This window comes from Pongo pygmaeus, chromosome X (genome assembly GCF_028885625.2).
Source record: "Pongo pygmaeus isolate AG05252 chromosome X, NHGRI_mPonPyg2-v2.0_pri, whole genome shotgun sequence".
Taxonomy (NCBI): Eukaryota; Metazoa; Chordata; class Mammalia; order Primates; family Hominidae; genus Pongo; species Pongo pygmaeus.
The window spans coordinates 68,445,318-68,462,164 of NC_072396.2; the positions used below are offsets into that span (position 1 = coordinate 68,445,318).

Below are 16,847 nucleotides of genomic sequence, written 5' to 3' on the forward strand. Positions count from 1 at the left end.
TCATGTGTTTTTTGGCTGCATAAATGACTTCTTTTGAGACGTGTCTGTTCATGTCTATTGACTTTTTCTTTCCCTCTATATAGGCCATACTTTTTTTGTTTCTTTGCATATCTCATAATTTTTTTGTTGAAGACTGAACATTTTAAATAATATAATTGGCAACCTTGGAAATCAGATTCTCTCTTCTTCCTAAGGTTTGTTTTTGTAATTGTTGTTTAGTGACCTGTGAAGTAATTCTTAAACGTCTGTATTATTTGTTGTGTGTGGCCACTGACATCTCTTCTTGGAATAGCTTATTTGTCAGCTATTGGTTCAAAAACATTTCTCTTAAATGCCTTGAACCAGTAAGTCTTCCTCCCTTTGCCAAGAGGCTTTGCATGCATATTGTGGCACACTCTCAACACCTAGAAAGCATTTGACAACTTTGCTATAGCCTTCACTTCCTGATTACATAAACCTTTAATGTCAACCAAAGGTGAGGGATAAGGGACTTTTCAGGTCTTCCATGAACACATGCACAACCTTACACAAGCATGTGTCCTTCTAGATCCCCAGGAATATGTGGAAGCTTTTCAAAGCCCCTTATGGACATCTGATTCCCAGCTTTTCCTTTAAAGTTTTTTTGGTCAACTTCTTGTTTGCTCTAGCTGTCATTACCCCCTCAGGCAGCTGTGATATTTTTTTCAAGTGTCTCTAATTGTTTTCAACAAACATCCCTGAGGAAAAAGCTGTTCATTATTAGTGAGCTCTAAATCACATAAAATAAACACAAGCCCTTGAAAAAGTCAGGTTTTCCAAGGAACTTTCAGACAGGTCAGATAATAATAATTCTATAGAGATGGGACTTTGGAGAAGCTCTAAATTTGTTGAGTTTCCTCTGTTGGCTTCTAGGCTGCTAATTCTCATGGCTACTGTGATTGTGAGGCTGTTGGCTTTCAAGGCCACCATGTTTCTGGGAAGAGGAGACGGGAATAGAGCACATTCAAATGCCACAAATTTTCCTATTCTTACTGAGGTTCAGCCAGGCCTTTGAATTTTTGTTTTGTTGTTGTTTAAATAAACACTACTTGTATTTTTTTTTTTTTTTTGAGACAGAGTTTCACCCTTGTTGCCCAGGCTGGAGTGCAATGGCACAGTCTCAGCTCAGTGTAACCTCTGCCTCCTGAGTTCAAGCAATTCTCCTGCCTCAGCATCCCAAGTAGCTGGGATTACAGGTGCCTGCCATCACACCCGGCTAATTTTTGTATTTTTAGTAGAGAACGGGTTTCACCACATTGGCCAGGCTGGTCTTGAACTCCTGACCTCAGGTGATCTGCCTGCCTCAGCCTCCCAATATGCTGGGATTACAGGTGAGAGCCACCGCACCTGACTAAATAAACACTATTTGGGTTATTGAAAACCTTTCGTTAAGTTCCAGATGTCACCAGTGGAGGGTGTCCAGGTTCTTGGTGTCTTGAACAAAGAATTGAACGAAACTCACAAACAAAGCAAGGACGGAATGAAGGGATTTATTGAAAATTGAAGTACACTCCACAGTGTGGGAGCGGGCCAGAGCACAGGGCCTCAAGGGCCCCATTACAGAATTTTAGTGAGTTTAAATACCCTCTAGAGGATTCCATTGATTACTTGGGGTACACCCTATGTAAATGAAGAGGATGAAGTAGAGTTACAAAGTTATTTACTTGGCCTACACCCTATGGAGATGATATTTCCTGCCATAGCTGAAGTACGAATTCGCCTTATGTTCCCTACTTCCAGACCCTATTCTCCTGCCTAACAGAATTCTGGAAAAGTTGATTTTAACAATTTGCCAGTGTTGTCATTGCTTTTACTGACAAGCAAATTTTTTAAGGTCCTTTCACTGTCGTTCCCACTGACATCATCATTAGTATATTTAAATTTATATAACTATCAAAAGATTTCATGGCATAAATATAATTACATGAACTTTTAAACATTTGGAGGTTTGTTACTATACATCGTTTTCACTATTTTTAATTTCTACTGTGGGAAAAAAAGTGCTTTCTAAACAAGCTGATATTAATGTTAACTGAAATACAAAGTCACTCATAGACAGATTTTTAATTATATCTTTCCTGGATAATCAATGACTCACAAGAAATCATTTTAACCCAACTTACCACTATTTGAGTAAAAGCCAGGGCTATATATAACTAGTCTAATGTCAAATGGTCTTTATAATTTTGATCAGCTGAACTTCACTTCAGGCTTCTATGAGTATGCCAGAGGCTATAAGAGTACAAGGATGGGCCAGACGCGGTGGCTTACACCAGTAATCCCAGCACTTTGGGAGGCCAAGGGGGGCGGATCACCTGAGGTCAGGAGTTCAACACCAGCCTGACCAACATGGCAAAACCGTATCTCTACTAAAAACACAAAATTAGCCAGGCATGGTGGCAGATGTCTGTAATCCCAGCAACTCGGGAGGCTGAGACAGGAAAATTGCTTGAACCTGGGAGGCGGAGGTTGCAGTGAGCCGAGATCATGCCATTGCACTCCAGCCTGGGCAACAAGAGTGAAATTCTGTCTCAAAAAAAAAAAAAAAAAAAAAAAAAGAGTACTACAAGGATGAAATATTTAATAAAATATTCATTGAAAACGTATCACATACATAAAGGTATGCTAGGTGTTGGGATTGGGGAAAGCAGAGATACAAACATGAATGTGGACAGTTCTTACTTTTAGTAGAGTTCACTGTCTAGTTGGGGAGAGAAACAAATGTTACAACTAGCAGGAGTTAAGTGGGTGAACTAGAGGGGAGAGAACTAGTGTGGAGAGCATTACTCACTAATCTTGACCTCACCATTGTCTTTCACACCTCCATGCCCTTTCATATGCGATACCATCTGCCTAGCATGTCCTCCCCATTTTCACTCCCCCTTTCCTGATAAAACCAGCTCAAATTTCACCTCTCTTACCTCAGACAGAAGAATTACTTACCTCTTACACCTCCTTGGTATTCCCCTAGCATTTATAAACAACCTTACGAGAACATATTCTATGCTCTGTGATTATTTGTTTACATGTTTATCTCACCTACCAGAATGTGAGCACCTCACAGGGACTGCATCTTATTTATTTTAGAAGCCTCAGCACCTAGAGCAGTGCTAAGTACCTAGTATCCACGATGGGAATTAAAAATTAGTGGTAGAGGGAATATTTGAACCCAAATACCCTGACTCCTCCTCCAAATGCAGATTTCTCACTATACTAAGACACCTCTTACCATTCTTGCAGGGAGCCTTCAAGGATTACCAGCATCCTCAACTCATGGGGGGACAGCCAAGAGTGTACCTATGTCATTATATGGTTGACATATTTAATATAACAAGAATGCATTATTAAGCATTCCTTGTTCTGAAAGCCTCTGAAATACTTTTAAAACTGTGTTTCTTATGTACTTTGCTGGCCACAGAATTACTCCTGCAGCTGAGATAAAACAGAGCAGCTCTTGAAAAAAAGCAATATATAATTGTTTGAGAAAGGAAGTGACAACAAACAGCATGTTAGTTGAAATAATAACAATTAAAACTTGTAACCTCTATGATCCTTCTATTCCCTCTTTCCCTCCTACTCCTATTTGCCACCCAATATATCTCGAATTTCATCTGGGAGATTTTTGGAACTAACTAGACTTCAGCTGATGATGTCATGGCTACAATCCTGCCGCTACCCCTCAGAATTGCCCCGAACCTTGTGTCCTTTCTCATTCTGGCTAATGATTTAATTATAAAGAGAGAAAATAGGGTGTACTCTATTCCATACATTTAACAAAGCAGTTAAATTGGAGAGAATCAAGAAAGATCAAGCCCAGTGTTGTTAACTGAATGAGATGCTCAAGATATATTTATCACTATGAAAGTCATAAGAAAGGCACTCTTTTTTTCCAATTTACTATAAGTTATAGAATGACATAGCCATATTTCCCTATAGCTTTTGACTAAGGGTCTTGGGATGGGGATAGGTGGCACAAAAAGAAAAAGAGAGGGAGGAGAGAAAGAAGACAGAAGAGGAGGAGAGAGAGAGAAAAAAAATAAACTTCACCAATGAATCATAGAAGTGGGTGTGTTTTCTGAAGAAGCCACTTTCATAACAGCTCCTCAGCTGTCACTAATGGCCAGAGAACACACATTCACTGAACCCTTACTCTAGCAGAGACCGTCTCCTGTAGCATACGATGCAGCTTCTCTGCATGAATTTGAAATGATCTTTTCCTAGACCTTCTTTATGTAGAGAGAAGAAAATAGTAAGTATGTAACCTACAGTTTTCTTGTCCTTCTGGAGTGTCAAGCACTAGAAATGTTTTTGTGGGGGAAGATTGAATCAAGTATAAATTGAGGTTACATTTAACAATGTGGTTTTAATTAGTTTGGACAACAGAGTGTGTGTAGTACTAAATGTTTTAGATATCCTGGAGACATACGTCCTTTCTAATGGAACACGTGACTGTGGAAGGTAGCAGAAAAATGAGCCCCTGTTCAAAACCTGGGAATAATGGGTCTTGAAATCAAAATATTGTGTGTCTACTTTGCTTGAAGTCCTGAAAAAAATGAATGAGTAATGAAAATCAACAGACTGTTACTTTTTTGTAAACATTTTGTCTAAAGCTTCAACATTTGGTGCGGGAGTGGGAGGACAAGAATTGACGTAGTTTAATCATACAAAGCTCTTGGGTCTCCTTTGAAATGAAATCCTAAATTTTGAATAAGCTCAGTTGTTTTTAGCTCTGATTGTGACAGTTTTTGCTGTGACATGTATCATTTTGAGAATGCATTGAGGGTAAAATATAAAAAACAACTTTGTTTGGATGGTAATGTAAAACCAGATAGGCTGACAAGAGTGCTCTAATTGCTTGAGGGAAATCCCATTTTTACAAACCACAGAAAATATGCTTTCTTAGACTTGTTTCTTTGCTAAGTGTTACTACCTATAAACTATTCAAGAGCACACAAACAGATGGGTATAGTTGGAGGTTAAGAAACAATCTTTACCTCCTTTATGATATAATTCCTGCATGTGATTTATTTATTATAAATAAAAATGGAAAGATTTGAATTTTCAATTTTCTCAGAGTGCCTTTATGTGAACCTTTTCATTTTGAGAATCAGTAAAGTTTTCAAACTCTTTTATCTCCAAAGTATCTGAGAAAGCCTTTACTTTATAGCTCTTTCAGGGGCTTGTGTAACTTCTTTAGCTGATGTGCTTGACACAGGGGATTGGAGATGGGCTATATAAGTCATAACATCTCAAAACTGGATTGTGTAGGTAATTATGTGGCTCTATTGAGAGCATATATGTGAATGCTCTTAGGCAACTCTAAGATGTAATGCAAATGTAAATGATTGTTTATATATTATTACTGTTATCGAAGTTTTATAACTTATTTTATTTGCCATTTTAAAGTAAAATGTGATTATTTGATACGATACAGATTTGAATTTGTTCTCTTAGAAGCTAATTATATGTGTTCTCATCCTTTAGGTCCCACTTATAAGTGAGAACATGCAGTATTTGGTTTTCTGTTCCTATGTTAGTTTGCTAAGGATAACGGCCTCCAGCTCCATTCATATCCCTGCAAAGGACATGATCTCATTCTTTTTTATGGCTACATAGTATTCTATGGTGTATATGTACCACATTTTCTTTACCCAGTCTATCACTGATGGGCATTTAAGTTGAATGTCTTTGCTACTGTGAATTGTGCTGCAATGAACATACACGTGCATGTGTCTTTATAATATAATGATTTATATCCTTTAGGTATGTACACAGTAATGGGATTGCTGGGTCAAATGGTATTTCTGTCTTTAGGTCTTTGAGGACACATAGAGGGGAACAACACACTCTGGGGCCTAACAGAGGGTGGAGGATGGGAGGAGGGAGAGGATCAGGAAAAATAACTATGGGTACTGGGCTTAATACCTGGGTGATGAAATAATCTGTACAACAAATCCCCATGACACAAGTTTACCTATGTAACAAACCTGCACATGTACCCCTGAACTTAAAATAAAAGTTAACAAAAAAAGTAATTCTAAAAACAGTGGTCCAGTTCAGAGGAGAAACCAAGAAAATAAAGCTTAGTATTCTTATGATGATTGAACTATAGTCATTTCTCAATTATCTGGGCCCACCAGAAATCCCACACAGCAGATAATTTTTGATATGTGTATTTTCTTTGAGAATGCCTTTCATGAAAAAAAATTGCTAGAAGTGGCGGGAAGGGCAGCTGTCTAAGTAGGCATCCCTAAGTCTCTATCAAAACATGCATTTACAAAACACAATAACAAGTGGCTTGGCCACCTGCAGATAATTGAGAACTTACTATTTTGTTCTTGACTTGATTACTGCTGGGTAACTCTGTTCTATGTGGTTAATGGGCTTTCTTGAACATTTCCAAAGGTTTTGGCTCACTAGAAATGGCCAGATGTTTCTGCCTCTGTATAGGATGTCATTTGGCAGATTCTGGAAAAGATGAAGTCAAGTTTTTAGTAGAACCTGAAGACTCATCTTGGAAAATTTCTCTATGCAAATGCAAGCTGAATAAGTTGTATTTCCTAATAAAAAGATTAGTGGGAGAGAAAAGAAAGTAGAAGACTTTGATCTTTTTTTTCTTGGTGGAAATTCCTCCTCGAGGTCACTTTTAGCAGATTTTGCCTGCATATGTTTCTCTGCTTTTTTTAGATTCAGATGCAAATTTGCAATCATTTGCTTGATCATATTCTTAAACAAGTTATAGGCAAGCTCTGTATCTTCCACACGTGGCTATCTGGTTACAAAGCTCTTAGCTTCTTAAAACAAATTACATCCAGTTCTATAATTTCATCTGACTAATGTGATTTTCCAAAGTATGCCAGTCTTTAATGCATTCATTTGTGGATTTTTTCAAACAGTAACAATAAAAGGTAACAATTCTATTTCTTGTTGTTGTTGAGACAGAGTCTGGCTCTGTCACCCATGCTGGAGTACAGTGGTGCCCTCTTGGCTCACTACAACCTCTGCCTCCAGGGCTCAAGCCATTCTCCCACCTCAGCCTCCAGAGTAGCTGGGACTACAGGCCTGTGCAACCATGCCTGACTAATTTTAGTATTTTTTTGTAGAGACAAGGTTTCACCATCTGTTGCCCAGGCTGATCTCAAATCTTGGGCTCAAGCGATCCTCCTGCCTTGGCCTCCCAAAGCGCTGGGATTATAGGCTTGAACCACTGTGCCCAGCCAACAACCCTTTTTAACACGTCATAAGCTAAAACAACATCTTTGAAACTTTTCTTCCCAATCACCTTTCTTTTTTGAGCAAAAGTGACTCTTTTGCTTTAGCCATCTTCAATGCTTTCATTTGTTACTCCTTGCCAATAATATTAGGCATGAGGTGTTGACTAGGGCACTATATCATATTAATCTTCATATACTTGTAATTTTAAAAAGTCTTCCCTGCCCAGCAAATTTTAACTCTTTCCTTTAAGGCTCAACTCATAGCTCCCTGTGCTTTTTAATGCTTAATCACTTAGCCAGTTTATAATTATGAATTATATGATTATTTGATTATTGTCTGTCTCCCCATTCCTCACCACATCGCTATAAGCTCCTTGAGATCAGAGTCCTCATCTTATTTTATATCCTCAGCTTCTAACATGTTGTCTGGTGCATAGTTGGCACTAAATAAATATTTTTGAATGAATTAATTAAGTAATGTCAGCAGATGACTAGATATTATATGCTTCTTGAATTCTTTCCTAATCTCTTCAACCACCACACCTATCTCCCACCCTGACAGAGTTGAGTATTTCCTCTTCTGTATGTCAATGAAAATTTGCAAGTAACTTAGGTGACCAATCATATACCCAGGTTTACCTGAGACATCCCTAGTTTATGCCTGTTGTTCTTGCATAACTATTAGTAAACACTCCCTTCATTCACAAGAGTATCCCAGCTTGAACTGTAATTGAAATATTCATCTTCTATAGAAGTGCATTTCTAGGGTCACTTCTAGCCAATGTTTTACTAGTTGGTTGAGTTCTTGAGGACAGGCTTGGTTCTGGTTTATCTTTCTCACCCTGGGGCTTAGCACAGTCTCTGGCACTCAGGGACTGTTCTTTTGAATAAAAACACACTCTTGCTATCTTGTCCCAAGGATTTTTGCATTATAAAAGAAACACACACACATAGACAAACACATGACACCTTCACACTTACACAGGTTTTAGGAAAGATCACCAACATTTTACTTAAGATATTCTTGCTTAAGGTTTTGAAAGAGAAATCTGAGTTTATTTCTGCTAAGCCACTTATTTCTCTTCTACTTTAGGTTATTGAGTAGGAAACTTCCATAATAATAAGTAATTTCAATAAGGGTTTCCTATGTTTGTGATATTTTCCCTGAATTTAAATTTGCTATTGTATGTCTACATAAGCATGGTGAAATTATTCACACCAATGACAATTTGGACAGAACTAAATATTTGATAGTATGAAATAAACATTCATACTATCTAGCATTCATACTAGCTAGTCCACTAGCTAAGAGTAGTCTAGCTTATATTTTACAGGTACCTCCCATTTGCCAAGAAAATATACATTTAATCTTATAAACAGTTGGTTTTAAGTGATTTTGAAGCTTTGAATAAATCCAGGGGAAATATTTCAATATCCTGTGTACACTAGAAATTATTCTGAAGAAAATAAATTGTAAGTCAGATAGTAAATGTGGAACTTATAAGGAAATTGGTGTCTATGTGTTGACTAATTCACTAAGGGAAATTTTTAAAGTCGCAAATGGTAATGTAATCATTCCAGGAGTCATTATATGTTGACTGAATGTCGTTTCTGAGATGTTGATTACATTTGGCTCTGTTTCCAAATGTGATTCCTAAAGTAAGCATGCAGTTATCCATAGCATTCTTCAAACCATTAGAGGTTTTTCTTGTTTGTGGAAACAGAATCGAGGCAGGGTGTGGTGGCTCACGCCTGTAATCCCAGCACTTTGGGAGGCCGAGGTAGGTGGATCACCTGAGGTAAGGAGTTCAAGACCAGCCTGGCCAACATGGTGAAACCTCGTCTCTACTAAAAATACAAAATTAGCCGGGCATGGTGGAACATGCCTGTAATCCCGGCTACTTGGGAGGCTGAGGCAGGAGAATTGCTTGAACCCAGGAGGTGGAGGTTGCAGTGAGCTGAGCTCATGCCATTGCACTCCAGCCTGGGCAACAAGAGCGAAACTCCGTCTCACACACAAAAAAAGAAACAGAATTGAGGTGTAACTAGAAATCTCTAGCACACTGGTCACATAAGTAGCCTGGTTTTATTTATTTATTTATTTATTTATTTATTTATTTATTTATTTATTTATTTTTTGAGACGGAGTCTCACTCTGTCGTCCATGCTGGAGTGCAGTGGTGTGATCTCACCTCACTGCAACCTCCACCTCCCAGGTTCAAGCAATTTTCCTGCCTCAGCTTCCCAAGTAGCTGGGATTACAGGCACCCCCCACCACGCCCAGCTATATTTTGTATTTTTAGTAGAGACGGGGTTTCGCCTTGTTGGCCAGGCTGGTCTCGAACTCTTGACCTCAAGTGATCTACCCACCTCGGCCTCCCAAAGTGCTGGGATTACAGGCATGAGCCACCGTGCCCAGCCAGTAGCCTATTTTTAGATGAGTGAGCACAGCTTCTGCCTGAAGACCTCATCAGTCCTCACGGGTCTATAGCCTTATCTCACTGTCAGTCTTCTTTTAAAAAGAAAACCAAACCCATGCTTGTATCATTACCCCCTTTATGTATATTCAGAATCTATTGTGTTCTCTTCACTTTTCTAAGCATTTTCCTAACATATATTATATAATCCTTACAATTAACCAATGAGGTAGCTATCAATATCCTCACTTTACATATGAAGAAACTGAGGCTCAAAGGAAAGAACACACTTAGGCCAGGTTAGAACTGAAACCTGCTGGGACAGATGAGATAGGTTAGAGAAGGAGTTTAGAAATAAAATTTTTGCTGAGCAAGGTGGCTCACGCCTGTAATCCCAGCACTTTGGGAGGTCAAGGCCAGCGGATCACGAGGTCAGGAGTTTGAGACCAGCCTGGCCAACATAGTGAAACCCCATCTCTACTAAAAATACATCAATTAGCCGGACATGGTGGCATGTGCCTATAGTCCCAGCTACTCGGAAGGCTGAGGCAGGAGAATCGCTTGAACCCAGGAGGCGGAGGTTGTGGTAAGCCGAGATCGCGCTACTGCACTATAGCCTGAGCAACAGAGCAAGACTCCGTCTTAAAAAAAAAAAAGAAAAAAAATTGTCCCTAATTCTCTTCGTAATTAATACTTTTTATTATGTTCTGGTTTCTCTTGCAAGTTGAGCTGATTTTATCCTTTTCTCCTTTTGTTTATCAATTACAATTAAAAAAGAGATTTCAGACACATTCAGGAAAGTGCACACACACCCTTTCTTATCTGAAACACACCTCTCTGTTAACCCTTAGAGCCTGCTTCCATTGTCTGAAGCAATTTTAATGGTTTTCTAGTCTCCCTAGTAGATGGGGTTCCTGATATTTTGTAAAGAGTAAGAGGAATGCTGGAGAGCATGTGCTTTTCTTTCTTTCTTTTTTTTTTTTTTTTTGAGACAGAGTCTCGCTCTGTCACCCAGGCTGGAGTGCAGTGGCGCGATCTTGGCTCACTGCAAGCTCCACCTCCCAGGTTCACGCCATTCTCCTGCCTCAGCCTCCTGAGTAGCTGGAACTACAGGCATCTGTCACCATGCCCGGCTAATTTTTTGTATTTTTAGTAGAGACAGGGTTTCACCGTGTTAGCTGGGATGGTCTCGATCTCCTGACCTTGTGATCCGCCCGCCTCGGCCTCCCAAAGTGCTGGGATTACAGGCATGAGCCACTGTGCCCAGCCCGCATGTGCTTTTCAGGAGTGGATTTTAGCCTTAGCAAGAAGGATATGGTGTGGGATCTGGAAACACTTCCTGGCAGAAAGGAAGAAAGAGAGTCTTTCCATGGAAATATATGTATGTGTGTATATATATATGTATGTGTATATATATATATATATATTCTTGCACCTTGTTGAAATATGATGTTTCTCTTTCTCCAAATTGTTGTGATAAGCAGATAACTTTAGCTGTTATTTTGTGTCCATGTCGCAGGGCGGGGTAGGGGGGCAACAGGAGGGGGTGGGGTGCGGGAATTACAGCATTATTACCACCACTGAAATTTTTATGTCTAGAATTATTATAGAATTAGGGACTCTTTATCTTTAATGTAAGTTGTAAGCAGAAAAATCAAATGCCAAAAAACCTGTAGTTTCTTAAGAAGAAACTTCTGTATTCTAAAATGCTTTTCCTAAAGTTTACTAAATATGATGTGGTATGTGTGTTTATTTGTAGGGACTGGTAACATCTGAACATACCAAACCACACAGTCAAACTCTTGCACCATCACTACCACGACATTTTACTACAAAAGAATGCCACTGCATGTGGATTCCAAGCAGGCTAAAAAAAAAAAGAACTGATTAGACCTCAGACGACCCACTAAACGGGATGACGGCCACAGCTGAGGTAGAGACACCAAAAATGGAGAAGAGTGCCTCCAAGGAAGAGAAGCAGCAGCCTAAGCAGGACAGCACAGAGCAGGGCAATGCTGATTCTGAAGAGTGGATGAGCTCTGAGAGTGACCCTGAACAGATAAGCCTTAAGAGTAGTGACAACAGCAAGAGCTGCCAACCTAGGGATGGTCAGTTGAAGAAAAAGGAGATGCACTCCAAGCCACACCGCCAGCTCTGTCGATCACCCTGCCTAGATCGTCCAAGTTTCTCCCAGAGCAGCATTTTACAGGATGGTAAACTTGACTTGGAGAAGGAATACCAAGCTAAGATGGAGTTTGCGCTAAAGCTGGGCTATGCAGAGGAACAGATTCAATCAGTGCTAAACAAGCTGGGCCCCGAATCACTTATTAATGATGTATTGGCAGAACTTGTCAGACTTGGGAACAAAGGTGATTCAGAAGGGCAGATCAACTTGAGTCTGTTAGTGCCTCGTGGGCCCAGCTCCAGAGAGATTGCAAGCCCTGAATTGTCTCTTGAAGATGAAATAGATAACAGTGACAATTTGAGGCCAGTTGTCATTGATGGAAGTAATGTGGCAATGAGGTAAGCCTGGTATGTTTTTTTCTCTCATTTTAAAAAACTGCCCTGAGCTCATAGAAATTTTCTTCCTTTGCAAATCATTATAAGAGGAGCATGGCTATTGACTGTGGCATGTGTTTCTGAAGGTGGCCAGAGACTAAAATTATCCTGCCCTTGCCTTTTCTTCCTCCACTGAAGTTGCTGCCAACTTGTTTTCAGGTGTTCTAAAGGCAGCTTCAACATCAGTGATGATGCTTCAGAGGAGACATAGCCATTCAGCTTTGTTCCTTTTGTGGTCTGCTGTCCTACCCCTACTTTACTAGACTAACCATCCTGAAAATGCTCCTTTTATAAAGTCACTTTGGGGTTTACTTAGGAACTTTCAGTAACTCTCAACTGTTATTATACAAAATTTTGATCCTTTTCCCTGGCTTTAAGGCTCTTTGTGATCTGGCCTGTCCCTCCTCCTATTTGATTGCATCTCTCATGCTTACTGCATTTACATCTACCTCTTTAATGGTCTCCATGAAAATTATGCTGATTTCTATCCCCACTACCTGTGTTCATGTCTTTTCCCAACTTAGAAGTGGCCTCCTTTGTATCTTCATAGCCTTCAAAATGCACCATCTCCACAAAGAACTTCCTAATTTTTCTGATTCCAATGATGATCTCTGAACTACAATATCTGTGGTAGGCTGAATGATAGCCCCCTAGAGATGTCCACATTTTAATCCCTGGAATCTCTGAATACATTATCTCATATGGTAAAATGGACTTTGCAAATGTGATTAAGGTTTTTGAGATGGGAGAGATTACCCTGGATTATCAAAGTGGGCCTAATGTAATCACAAGTGTCTTTATTAGAGGGAAGCAGCAAGATCAGAATAAGTAGAAAGAGATGGAATGGCAGAAACAAGAAGATGGAGTGACGTTAAGAAAGGGACTATGAGCCAAAGAATGTGGGTGGCCTTTCTCACCCATTGGACTGTTTCAGGAAAAAAAAAAAAAAAAAGAATGTGGGTGGCTTCTAGAAAGCTGAAAAGGGCAAGGAAACAGATTCTCTCTTTAAGCTTGCAGAAAGAACACAGCTTTGCCAACACCTTGATTTTAGATTTCTGACCTCTTGAACTTGTAAGAGAATAAATTGGTGCTATTTTAAGTCACTAAATGTGTGATAATTTGTTACAGCAGCAGTAGTAGACTAACATAGTACCTATAGTGCCTTCATAATTTATTCCATACTCTCTCATATCATTTTTTAAATTTTGTGTCAGAGAGCCATAGGAATCCCTTCTTCTATTTCTCAAATGAATTGTAATCCAGCCTTGCTTAAAAAACCCCAGTAATCAGGAGCCTTTTTCCTATTGAGTCTATCATTGCTTGATGGACTCACTAGAATCCCTAGACAGTAGGCAATCAGAGCAAAGTGAAAGCCTTAGTCTAGCAAGTTTTAACTTAGATTATGCCATTGTCTTTGAAAGCAGGGATCTTGCCTTGTTTTCCCACGGTATTGGGTGCTCCCACAGAGACATGAGAGAGTGAGGATGGGAGAAAGTCATGAACCGTACCATTGCTGTATACAGGAAATGCTTAGCAGACTATCTGGAAATACACTTTAGTATATAGTCCTGTTTAATCCTCACATCAACTTTATCTTACAGATGAAAAAATAAGGCTCAGCAAAGGTAAGTGACTTCCCTGAGTTTACATAGCTAGTAAGCAGTAAAGTGAGAACTCGAACTTAAGTCCTCTGACTTCAAATGAATGAAATGAAACAAGCTAACATTTACGAATACTGATTCTGTGCCAGATTCTTTTACATATGTGAATTAATCCCCACTGGAGACCCTATAAGAATAAACTAATTTGGTTCATCTTTGCAGGTGAAGAGATTCAGGTTCAGAGAGTTTGAGTAACTACCCAAGGTTACCCAAGCTTACAAAGCTTAAATTAAAACACTAATCTGACTCCAATTCTCTTTTCATAATATCACACAGTATTATGTGGCTATTAGTGTTATTAAGAATATTTGGGCCAGGTACAGTGGCTCACACCTATAATCCCGACACACTGGGAAGCCAAGGTGGGAGGATTGCTTGAGCCCAGGAGTTCAAGACCAGCTTGGGCAACATGGCGAAACCCTGTCTCTACTGAAAATACAAAAATTATCCAGGCATAGTGGCACATGCCTGTAGTCACAGCTACTCAGGAGGCTGAGATGGGAGGTTCTCTTGAGCTCGGGAGGTCAAGGCTACAGTAAGCAGTGATCTCGCCACTGCACTCCAGCCTGAGTGACGGAGTGAGACCCTATTAAAAAAAAAATATGTATATATATATATATATATATATATATATATATGGCATATTTGCTAGTATCAGAGAATGCATTTACAGATTTCCTTTTTCAATTTTTTAAAATCATGACATCATCATAATTATAAGGTACGTAAAGCAGGCTAGACAGCTCCTTTGTTTTAATGAGGGGAAACCAAAAGATTAGTAACAAGAAAGTTAAATGGCCTGCACACAATACTACAGCAATCAGAATGATGCAGTGGGCCAGTGAAAAGCAGAGGATAATGTCTGTGTTCAAAAGGCCAAAGGTGTCTCTGCTCCCCTCCTAACAGGCATAAGAAAGAGTGATTCTTGAGGGGAAGGAGTTTGGGATGTGTCCAACTCAATCTGTCACCAAACCAGACCACCCGGCACACCCTAGATCGGACCTGATTCCCAAGGCCTACCATTTTTTTGGTTTTGTTTTGTTTTTTTTGCTCTGGTCTGGTTTTGTGTTTCGGAGTTAAGGTTGAGAAGAACCTAAGGCATTATTGGGGACTTTGGCTTCATGGTAATGTAATATCTTCCTTCTCTTTGGACTTCTATTCAAGGATTGCTGATCACGAAGGACACTCTGGTTCTTTCGCTTTTTAAGGAATAATGCAGAGATTAATTACTTGGATAATTAGTTTCAACATATCTGGTCTATGTCAGTAGCAAGCTATTATACTGACAGGAAAATGAACTTTGATCTCCTGTATGAGTTACTTTGCTAAATTAAAGGCATCTCGCATGATTTAAATAGAGCCAAAAAATAGCGTGCAACCTTATTGTTATGAGCATATTAAAATAGTGCAGAGTAGACCATGTAATTTTTTTTTAATTGCCAGTTGAGTCCTTGTTAGCATCTTTTTCTTTTGTCTGAGTAGTAAATTACTGATGAGTCCCATTTATTCTGCAATCACATTTCACATGCTCAAAGTTCAGCGCTGTAGTCTACTTATGGATTTGTTATTACTGTTCATCTAAATTTGGTTTGTTTTCCTCATTAGTTAGCTGTAAGTTTATGGTGAGATTGGTATTTCTTAGACAAACTACATGTTAATGTCTGTTGTTTCTCAGCCTGTTGGATTATCCTGCATTAAAATTATGATGCTGGCCAGGCACAGTGGCTCATGCTTGTAATCCTAGCACTTTGAGAGGCCAAGGCAGGCAGACGGCTTGAGCCCAGGAGTTCGAGACCAGCCTGAGCAGCATGACAAAACTCCATCTCTACTAAAAATACCAAAAAATAACCCAGCGTGGGGGTGCATGCCCATAGTCCCAGCTACTTGGGAGGCTGAGGTGGGAGAATCGCTTGAGCCCAGGGAGGTTGAGGTTGCAGTGAGCCATGATCACGCCACTGCACTCCAACCTGGGTGACAGAGCAAGACCCTGTCTCCAAAAATAAAATAAAATTATGGGCCGGGCCTGGTGGCTCACACCTGTAATCCCAGAACTTTGGGAGGCTGAGGCAGGAGGATCACTTGAGGTCAGGAGTTCGAGACCAGCCTGGCCAACAAGGCAAAACCTCATCTCTACTAAAAATACAAAAATTAGCCGGATGTGGTGGTGGCATGCCTGTACAGGAGAATCGCTTGAACCCAGAAGGCAGAGGTTGCAGTGAGCCGAGATTGCGCCACTACACTCCAGCCTGGGTGACAGAGTGAGACTCCGTCTGGAAAAAAAAAAAAAAAAGAAAAAATTATGGTGCTTCGTTTGCCATTAGCAGCATTTGGTTAACATTTGCAGTAGTAGTGCACCTGCGGTCCACATACTGATTGATATATGCTAAGATCCTAAAGCGTACATTCATTCTGAGAGCTGTCTCTTTTGGGAGGAGAAATCCATTTCAGAGGAATTAAGGCTTTGAAGTGTAAATACAACCATATTCTTTGTTAAGTCTAGGAGAAGCCCAAACATTTGAACCCCAGAGAAAACAACTGCAGAGGGTGGGGCAAATGACCTATCTGCTAAGCTGAATTTGGCTTGGGAACCTGGATCATGAGAGGTTCCTAAGCAAGTTTACAAGACAAAGTGAACTGTAGTGTCACCAAGATACTCTGTGAATTTGCAGGTCCCAGGGTTTTCGGCATTTTTTAGATTGCAAAAGGACATTGTGTGGGTTTAAGCAAAAACAAGCCACTTGAAAAGCTTTACTTTATTTTCCTCTTTTTTTTTTTTTTAAATTATTCATTCCTTAAATGTTTGGGGGGCAATAAACTTTGCATACTTGGCTGTTGTGTAGGTATTCATTGCCACCTTGATAAATGTTGAAAGTGCCTTCTGATTCTTATTGGGCATTTGGTGTGCCTCATGAAATGCTTCAATGGCATATTTTTAATATATTTTAATGGGATGCTATAGGTATGTTACATTTTTTCTT

General features: G+C 39.6%; 1 protein-coding gene across 2 annotated transcripts in view; it reads left to right on the forward strand.

Moving 5' to 3' along the window:
- ZC3H12B (zinc finger CCCH-type containing 12B) overlaps positions 1-16,847 on the forward strand; it is a 463,619-nt gene that overhangs the window by 432,955 nt on the left and 13,817 nt on the right. For both annotated transcript variants that reach the window (XM_054471568.2, XM_063660599.1), the window contains one exon: positions 11,409-12,172. In XM_054471568.2, the coding sequence (XP_054327543.1) occupies positions 11,565-12,172 (608 nt within the window). In that variant the 5' untranslated portion in view covers positions 11,409-11,564. The remainder of the gene's footprint in view (positions 1-11,408; positions 12,173-16,847) is intronic.